Below are 9,939 nucleotides of genomic sequence, written 5' to 3'. Positions count from 1 at the left end.
CCCAGCCAGTATTGGTCACGGATTGTTCCGTTTCATACACAACCATATGGTCTTATACGAAGACGAGGACTTAAGCTCAATCCCTCGCATAGTAGCAACCAATGAAAGGGAAGCCGAGTCCTTCGCCTTTCAGGTACATGAAGACTTAGGACATCGAAACGTCGAAGACGTCCTGGTTGCCGTAAAGAAACGGTATTGGTTCCCAAACCTAAATCAAACAGTCAGGAACGCCATTGCCTTATGTGCTCCCTGCCAGATACATGCCTCCCCGACTAAACGACAACAACTTCCTATCCAACTCATAACAAGAGGCGACCCATTCCGTAAGTGGGGAATGGATTTTGTCGGCCCCTTAGTCAAAACAGCTGATGGGTATCAATACTTGGTAACCGCCATAGATTACGGAACGGGTTGGGCGTACGCTAGAGCTCTTAAAAGAACATCGGCGACCACTGCAATAGGTCTAATCAAGGAGATCATCCTAAACCACGGCCTACCAGTCGAGATCACAACCGACAACGGTTCAGAATTCATCTCCAAAGAATTTAAGGATTTTATGTATGCTCACGGAATCCGGCATATTACTACCACGGCCTACCACCCTCAAGCAAACGGCTTGATAGAACGTTTTCACGGAACATTCGTGAACAGCCTAAGAAAAATGTGCAGTCCCTATCACCAAGAGTCTTGGGATAAATATGTGAACTCATGTTTATTCGCATATAGGGCTGCGTACTCACATTCGATGAAGGCCTCACCATATTTCATGGTATACGGTAGCGATGCCAGATTGCCATCCGAAAAAGTAAGCATAAAATACAATGACTCAATTGAAAATCTAGAGCTAATCCACCGACAACGCAATCTAGATGTTCGAAAACATTCAAAGACTAGGAGACAGCTTATTGAAGAACTTAACACAAGAGCAACAATTAGAAACACTGAAACTGAAGAAGCGTATGTGGAGCGACACATCAAAACCGGAGACAGAGTACTCCGAAGCTTCGAAGGACGACCCTCAAAATTGCACCCCAAGTGGGATGGACCTTTTATTGTTAGAGAATGTTACCCCAACGGTACGTATTAGGGACTGGGCGAGGTTTTGACCGACAGAGGATTTAGCCACCTCAATAAGCGCATGAATCCCCTGGAAGTCGACCGAAGCGATTTATGCAAACAGGAGGTGTCAGGATTACTCCTACAAGCCCAAGAGACCCGACTGTCAGATGATTTCACCAAAACCAGAGCGAGAGCAACCTGTGAAAGGTATATCAGGCTATCCAGAAGCGTTCTGCCATAGGCTTTTGGCTGAGGTGGGGGGGAAATTTTGAATAGACAGCTTGTCTTAGGGAGGGTCATGCCTGTGCGCCACCCTATTTTTTTTAGTGCCATAAAGCTTACTAAAAAAAATAAGGAAATTTCATATTGATTGAACAGTGGCTTAGCTGTTTGCAACTCGCTTTCAATTACGGTTGAATTGCAATTTTGCAGAGCTTCGCCCAGTCCCTATTCCCTTATGACCAGTAACGGCCATATCCTAAATGCTAAAGTGAACGGCGTCCGCCTAAAACTTTATAAAGGAAATTCCGACGAATTCTTCTACGCCTCTCGCGAGCTCCACAAACGCGACGAACTTGCAAGAAGAAGTTAACACGGGAATTGATCCTGAACGCGAAGCCCTATTGGCAAGAAAGGAGGAATACCTTGTAGACATAGCGATAACTTTACGCAACGCTATATATGAAAGTGGAAAGGACTTCTCCATGAACGCACTATCGACCCTCTATATTTACTTACATGATGCTTCAACAGCGGTTAAGGACGAAATAGAGAACACCGAAAACTAGGAAGTTTTCACTCTTAAAAAGGGGGTGATGTGATACCCCGAATCCTTTGTTTCCCTTTGTTATCTATTTCTTTTGTCTTGCGCTTTCCAAGCGCGCTTTTCCTTTTACATGTGCGCTTTCTAGAATGTATCCTCAATTCTTTCTCCTACGAATCCTTCGGATTCGTCTATCAAAGTTGTCAACCGGATCCAAGTCTGATCGGATCCGGCCATCATCCACTTCACTTCGATGTCACCGACATCATCGTATTGTACCTTTTCATATATTACCTTATTTGTACTTTGCAGAGATGGACGCCTATATAAGGCGCCCATCCCTTGCTTGTGGAATAGAACCCCAAGCAGCTTCTCCATCAGATTCACCGAACCGAGTCCTATTGGAAATAACAATGTTAAACAGCAACGGAATCAGCGCACGCTTTGGAAAAGTCCATGGAAAGAGTAAGGCTTTTGGATCAAGGCATATGCTCCACCGTTCTTGGACGAGATGAGATCGGATTCAATTGGAAGAAAGCGTTTTATGGATGTGAACTTATGATAGTTGAAAATGTACACTTTTCATGATAAGTGAGCTTATCAACGGAAGAAACAAGTGAACATAGCTGAGATCAGCTTCTGGCGCTTTTCCACGAAGCTGAACCGCAAGTGTTTCGGACGGCTATAAAAGGACTAGCTAACAGAATCAATGCCGTTCCTTCAAGAGACTGATTCCAACATAATTCTCGAGACTGATTCCAACATAATTCTCGAGAACGACTCATCCATCTCTACCATAATTACACTTCAATCGTTAAAATCCCTTCAAAATTTCGAGGCATAGACCATGGCACAAAACACACACGTCCCCAATGACCTTTACCGGCATCTCGTCGATGAGATCCACGCCCTTCAAAAAGCGCTCGACCAGCAATTTACTGAGCTGGAAGGTCCACGAACGGTAGTCAACCATATTCGCGAGCTCTTGGATGTAGAGTTGGGATTTTTGGCTCTGCGCGACGAAGATGAGCAGGCAAACGTTGACCCGGAATCGCGGATTCTACTTGTTGCCTTGCTTCGTGAGACAGCTAACTCGATTGATCCAAGTCTTTCTACTGATTTCAATTTTCCTGAGGTCGGATCTATTGAATGGTATGGCATTTGGGCTTATTCTGGCATTATGAGTGAAACTTATCACAGAGTGGAATTTCCCCCTGAAGCCAGGGACCCCGACCCTGAAAAAGCAGAAGAAAACACGCCGGAATGTGGAATTTGCGCCGAAAAGTACGAAGAAGGTGATAAAGATATTAATTTCCCTTGTCATGTTCGGCATAGGATGTGTACAGAGTGTATGGTTTTTATGTTAAAGGCTCGTTCCGTCTTTGCTGAATGCCCGTATTGTAGAACAAGGCCATATATAACGGAGTAGTTGGATTTTTGTATGTGTTCAAACTTGCATTTGATTGATGAAATTGACAAAGCAACTAAGTAACAGTTATCTTTTCACGCCTTGGAGACATTTCACTTCTCTACGAGCTTCGAAAAAAGTGTGATCAACTGTTTGACGTAAGCTTGTATCAATTGCTGAAAAATCCTCCAAATATCAAGACAGACATCATGGAACATGACCGAAACGCTCTCGTTCAGACATACAACGGACTATCTTGTCGACCAAACCTACAATGCTCAAAATTCACTGGACCGAGTGATGACAGATCCAGATAACCCCCAAGTAAGTTCAAAAACTTCGTTGTAAGCCTTGAATCTCTTCTCCACAACTCATCTCAGAGGAGATTCTGACTTTGTACAGTTTTTTTCTTGCGGTCACGTGACCCGAAATTCGACTCATCCACCCCATTCTCCTAACAATTTTCCGAGCTCACCGACTCCCCTTCCTCTCGATTCCTCGCGTTCGATGCCACCCGACGCGTCCGACACGGGACAGATGGTCGAGGACGCCCCCACCAACAACTCGACCAACAGCTGGTCAGATCCGAACGCATCTAGCCAGAGTGCTGACGCGGTAGCCGCTTTCTTGAAGGGCTCGGATGAAGGCCTGCAGCCGGTTGAGATCTCGACCGATACGCTTGGCCTCACGCCAAAACAATCAGAGGTGCCCCACCTTGCCGAGTTCTCGAGGAAGAGAGCAAGGGCAAGCACCCCCGGGATCTCCGCTCAGGAAATCGTCCAATCAATCACTGGCACGCCAAGAACCGAACGGATGGCCAGGCTAGTACCAGGCACCGAGGGCGACCGATCCCTAACGACTCTCCTCTCAAAGCTCGTGGAAGTCACCCAACTCGCAATCCAGCTACCAGCCAAAGGACGGATTGCGAAGAACGTCAGTGTCAATGTGGACACGGCGGCGGACATTCTCGTCCTCGTCAACGCGGCCTTTGACCAACACCAGCTGGACCTGTCCAAACGGGTCCTCTTTAAACCGGCTGCCAGCCCTGAAAGCTCCACCAGAGCGGCGGCGCTGTTGCCGACCCCCACTTTACGCCCTCATGCCTCGTTTGATTTCCAAGCTGCCACCATATCTGACAAGCTTGATGTTCTTACTGAGAGCCTTAATCTTCTTGTATCCGCTCAAAAGGGTAAACCCAACCAACAAGGGACTAACAAGTCCAAATCAGGCTCTTATGCCTCAGCAGCAGCGCACGCTGGCTCCCAAGGAGCACAGTCGCTCCCATCAATCCACGCCACAGGCCCAAGGGTTTCCCCTAAACCCAAACCCAAGAAACCGGTAACAAATACAATCACCCTGTACCAATTGGACAAATCTCAAGTTGCGCTGGGATCCTTATCGGTCATCCAACTGATTCAAGGATTTAACGGAGCGTTCAAGACCCACAACCTAAAAGTCAAAGACTCAGATGAGTCAACCATCACAGTAAAAACGGTTCAACGACACCTGTCGAACAATTTAGTCCTACACCTGGAAAGCACGGCCCATGCGGAAAGGATCCGAGCAGCCAAGAAGACCTGGTTGCCAGCAATTTTGTCCTCATTGCAAATCAAACAGGAGCACTTTACAATCCTAGTACACGCTATTCCAACGTCTTTTGACCCGGAGATCGTGAACCACAGGGAAGAGCTTTTAGCCTCGAACCCAGAGCTACTACAGGACGCGGCTTTTATCCGCTGGCTTAACCCCAAATTGAAAGAGGATCCCTCAAAACAATACTCCACGCTACTCATAGGCTTCCCAACCCACGAACAGGCTGAGAAATGTGTTCGAGAAAAAATTTGGTTTGCTCAAGGTGTGCACAAAACTGAGGCAGGCCGGGAGCCCCCCAAACGCTGCTACAACTGCAGGAAAACTGGTCATACAGCGCCATCATGCCCCTCCCCAGCCATGTGCCCTTACTGTGGAGGCGAGCATCATGCTCACGCATGCAGCAAAAAAGGCACAACCCCTCTGAAATGCACTGCGTGCGTAAGAGCTTTGGTCAAAATAGATCCTACAAAGACGGCGAAGCACCTATTTGAGTCCAACAACCCAGACCTGCTCCACTCACCCTTTCATCCCCAGTGTGCAGCACAAATTGCGGCTGACCAACCCCCCTACAACCCAAGCTCCTCACCCAAGATTGTGGTGATACCAGAAGTTGCCGACATTAACATCCAATGTTAGAGCAACTTCGTCAAAAGCTTACCTTACCTGAAACCAAATCCATATTACAATTGAACTGTCGCCACTCACCGGACACAGCTAATTCACTTTTTAACTCAGAATTTACTAATCTTTTTGCAATCCTTTCACTTCAAGAACCAACGGTAAACAATTTTGATTATCTACCCCAAGAACAAACTAACTGGACACTTGTCTGCTCCACACCTACCAAAAGAAGGACAGGAGCCCGCCCTCGCGCCTGCCTTTATATACAAAAGAACCTCCAAGCTCAAATAAACCCACTCGCCTCACCATCCGGAGACATAGCGGCATGTACTGTCACATTTACATCTGGCTTCACGCTGCTTGTTATCAGTGTGTACAACGACACCTCTATATTCTCTGGATTCACTGCATACAAAGCCTTAATGAAAGGTCTACCAATGGACATTCAGCTCTTACCAACGATACTCAACACCGACTCTAATCTTCACTCAGCCATTTGGAACCCCTCCCATATTGAAACACACGACAACGACTCTGATAAGCTCATGGACCTGATGTCTGACTGGAACTTGCACCTGAGGTCTCCAAGAGGCATTGCAACCTTTGGAGTGGGATCAAGCACAACCTTGGGCACTTCCATCGATCAGGTTTGGGTCAACGACGCCCTTGATGATGCCATCCAGCAATGTATCATCGATGAAGAAAGCCTCACTAGCCATTTTTCCGACCACCAAGCCCTTATCACAACTTTCCTCATTCACAACAAATCCACCCCAGTGCAATCTAACTGCAGAACCGCAAAAAAATGGCATAAGGTTGAAAAGATTGCTTTCAAAAATGATGTCCAAAATGCTCTTCCCAAAATTGAACCACTGATAACACGTGCTCAGCTAGAGGCCTTTGACAGGGGACTAATCACAGCCATCACAGAAGCACTTGAGAAGAACTCCCTGTGGAAACCACCCATTGGCAAGCATAAACAATGGTGGAATCCGTCAATCCTAGAGCCTCTCAGGAAAGAAGCCCAACGATGTGAACGAAAAATGAAAAAAAGCCGATCCAAAGAAGATCGACAAGCGTTCAAAACAGCAACCACCAAAGCAAAGGAGGACAACTGGAAAATTTACCTATCAACCTTAACCCACAACACTCTTTTTCAGGCAAAGAAATATGTGTCAGGACGGCAAGCTTCACCTGTAATCAATACCCTGATAACCTCGACAGGAACAACATGTACGTCTAATGCCGAGAAAGCTGAAGCACTTTTCAAAGCCACATGCGTAGCGACGGCACCGTGCGACCTACAGGACACCACTCCCATTGATTTCCCACTAACCGAAGACTCAAAAACCACCAAATCTACCATGCCCAGCCTCATCTCTTTCCTCAGTAAGGAGATCCTGGGCAAAATAGTCACCAACAGCCCTCCCCTGAAAGCGCCTGGCAGCGATGGGATCCAGAACTGGGTTTGGAGGGAGCTGTGGTCCCAGGTAAGGCAACATGTTCTGACATTGTTCCAGTGCATCACAATCACCGGAATCTTCCCATCACATTGGAAAGAAGCCACCATGTATCAGCCTTTTATTGAAGAATGTTCAACAGATGGTGTGCCAATGATTACGTCTATACCCTGGCAGTTCCCTTTAATCCCTTACTTACTACTCATCCATGTGGTACTTTGGCAGGTCCAGTTGTGAAATCCTATAGGTAACACCCGCTATGTTATGATACCTAGCTAGGTCCCCTAATTACCCGCAAGAAACCCCAATATGTCACCTCAGTTTACATTAACTGTGTAAATCACATTCCTAGGGTTAGGGTGTGAGTCAACCTAGAGTATCATTTCACCACTTTGTTGGGAAACCCAAATTATCCCATATTTCAAACTTACCTTCTCTGTGCATCAAATCGAACCATCTTGAATCAAACCATCAAGGCTCTACTGTCCCAACCTGGCTCAGCATTGTCTCCTCCACTGCAACTGCAAAGCCTTGTCATCTAACTACAGAAATTGCTGATTGGCCTAGTGTATTGTTGGACTCTGTGCTACAAACCAGGGGGTCATACGGTGTTCTGTCAGTTAGGTGGTTTGGGCAATTGCTTGTTTGGATCAGTCACCAAATCAATAATATCATCACACTCTCTTCCACTGTCTATATCAAACCAAATCTGTTATAAACGCTATCAACTAACCAGGGAATACTTGTGAGCCTACTAGCGTCTGTTAGGCTAGTAGAGTCAATAAAAAAGTTGTAGAAGGTCTGATAACTTCTACCAAAGTCGTGTAGATCAATATCTACTAGTATGAATGGGTATAGACTTGGGTGTAAGAGCTTTACTTGTAATAAACAAGTAAAGACTACAGTTAGTTGACCTTTAAACAAAGGCTTTAGTCAAGGGATTTTGGGTTAATTATTGTCTTTACAATAATTAAATATAAGAGCAACTGAAGCGCAGTCCTCAATCCTAAATTGATCCTCTTCTTATTCAAAGAAAGGTCAAAGAAGGTGGTGTTAAAGTCTATTATAACACCGGGAACTTTACACTCTGACTAATAGAGATTTCCCCGTAGATTTAGAGTTTCTTATATCAGATGAATCCCAAATCTGATATGAGCAATACTCAAGGACTACTTCCTTACAAGTAATTCCACCAAATGGATATTACCATAAATACTGATTATAGCGTCTAATCAGAAACAAAGTTGAATGAGCACACAGAATAAGCAACAAGACACAAGGTTTGAGTTTCAAAGTTCGTAGAATCAGGCCTTTAAAGTTTGGTAATTGATAAGCAAAGTTTAAAGGTTCTAGGAAGATGAATAAAAGTAAAATTGTGTAGTTGTTGAATGATAATGTGATGATGTTCTCCTTCTCAATTTGGTTGGATTTCCAGGGTTTATATAGTCTGAACCTTGGAAATCTTTGGACTACAAGTGCGCACAAATTGTGGTTCTATGGTTAGGTTAATTACAGTAAGACAGTTACTATTGGATTATAAGTATATTTCACTTGTTACATATGTGTTACGGCTGTGAAATATATGTAGCTTTGATTTGCATCAAAGTTATGAATGTTCACACCCTTTGATGTAAGTTCTGCACATGTTACATATGCTAAATCATATGTAACTTGACTCTTGAAACTGAGCCTTGAGTTGTAATTGCTATTTCTAAGGTTTTTATTATAATATGTCGCCCATTGGTACTCTGGTTTAGTACTCAGGGCTGACATTCCCCACCACCAGAAGAGGTCATACGCCTTCTCAAGGTTTATGATCTCTTTTTGATGCTCTAAATGTGTGGAGTTATTACTTCATTATCTCCTTTATTTTTCTCTATACACTTCCCTGCATGAAGTCCTTGATCTTAGTGCTGGGACTCCATCTCAGATTCACTATCCTCATATTCTACAAATTCCATTGTATCACCTGCTCCTTCATTTTCATCTTCTTGTTTATCTTCCTCTGCTTCAACTGCGTTTATGGCTGACCCTTTCCCTTTACATGTTCTCCAAACATGCTGAGGATCTGTACTGCCACAGGTATTGCAAGACTTACTACTTTTCCTTTCAGTAGTAGGATGTTGAGCTTTTGTACTGCTTACTTGGTGCTCCCTGTGGTCATTATTTGACTGAGATTGATAATTATTTGTCTGCGTTCTTCTAACAGGCATCAAACTTTTAGCAATATCTTCAAAAGCTAGAATGAAATCTGTCCAACTACTATCCGGACCAATTCTATTTTGGACTGGGATTCTGATTGTGCTGGGTAGCTGCCAAAGTACTTTTTCAGCTACTTCAGATGAGTCTGCATTTGGTCTAAATGATCTAAAACGCTGTTGTTGCCTTGAAGCCCATTTAACACAATCAGAATGGATATCTGGTTTGAATCTGTCTCTCATGAATAGTCTCTCCATGTAAGACCTCCATTGAGCATTACCAAACCTGGTCTGAATAGCTTGTTTCCATTCCTCCCAAGTTTTATTATGCCCACCGTCTTCTTTCATGACGTCCATAACCCATTGTCGAGCTACACCAGTAAATACAATTGATAATTTTGATGTAATCAAAATATCTGGCATTTGTAAGCGCACTGGTACTGCGTCAACCCAGTCAATAAACTCTTGGTGATTGTACTCCCCTTCCCCGCTAAAGGTAGGCCAATCTTTGACATTAGGATATTCTTTCCTTAGTTCTTTTCTGATTGATGCTTGACGCAACAATTCTGTGGTCATTTCTAAACCTACCATTGAATTTTCAGGTTGCAACACGGTGCTTTGACCTATTTGTTGGGAAAAGAAGGGATTATCTCCAAGGTTAGGGGTAGTTTCAGCTCTGAACCTTGATCCATTATCTTGCCTGTCAAGGTGAGGAGGTACACTTCTGACATTTCTTGTGGACCACCTTGCATGGGAGTTTGACTGATACCTTCAAAATTTCTCACTATTGAGCCAACTCTATTTGTAGTAAAGTACTGTTTTGTACTGTCCTGCACT

General features: G+C 44.4%; 1 protein-coding gene across 1 annotated transcript; it reads left to right on the top strand.

Annotated features, from left to right (window-relative positions):
• Positions 1-2,669: 2,669 nt before the first annotated feature.
• Positions 2,670-3,251, top strand: MELLADRAFT_66943 (uncharacterized protein; the record flags this gene model as incomplete). The annotated part of the gene is made up of 1 exon (XM_007415142.1): positions 2,670-3,251. One exon carries the CDS (start codon positions 2,670-2,672, stop codon positions 3,249-3,251), a length of 582 nt encoding a protein of 193 aa, XP_007415204.1.
• Between the last annotated feature and the right edge of the window lie 6,688 nt (positions 3,252-9,939).

This window comes from Melampsora larici-populina, assembly GCF_000204055.1.
Source record: "Melampsora larici-populina 98AG31 unplaced genomic scaffold MELLAscaffold_48, whole genome shotgun sequence".
Lineage (NCBI taxonomy): Eukaryota > Fungi > Basidiomycota > Pucciniomycetes > Pucciniales > Melampsoraceae > Melampsora > Melampsora laricis-populina.
This window is presented reverse-complemented; position numbering and strand designations above follow the sequence as displayed.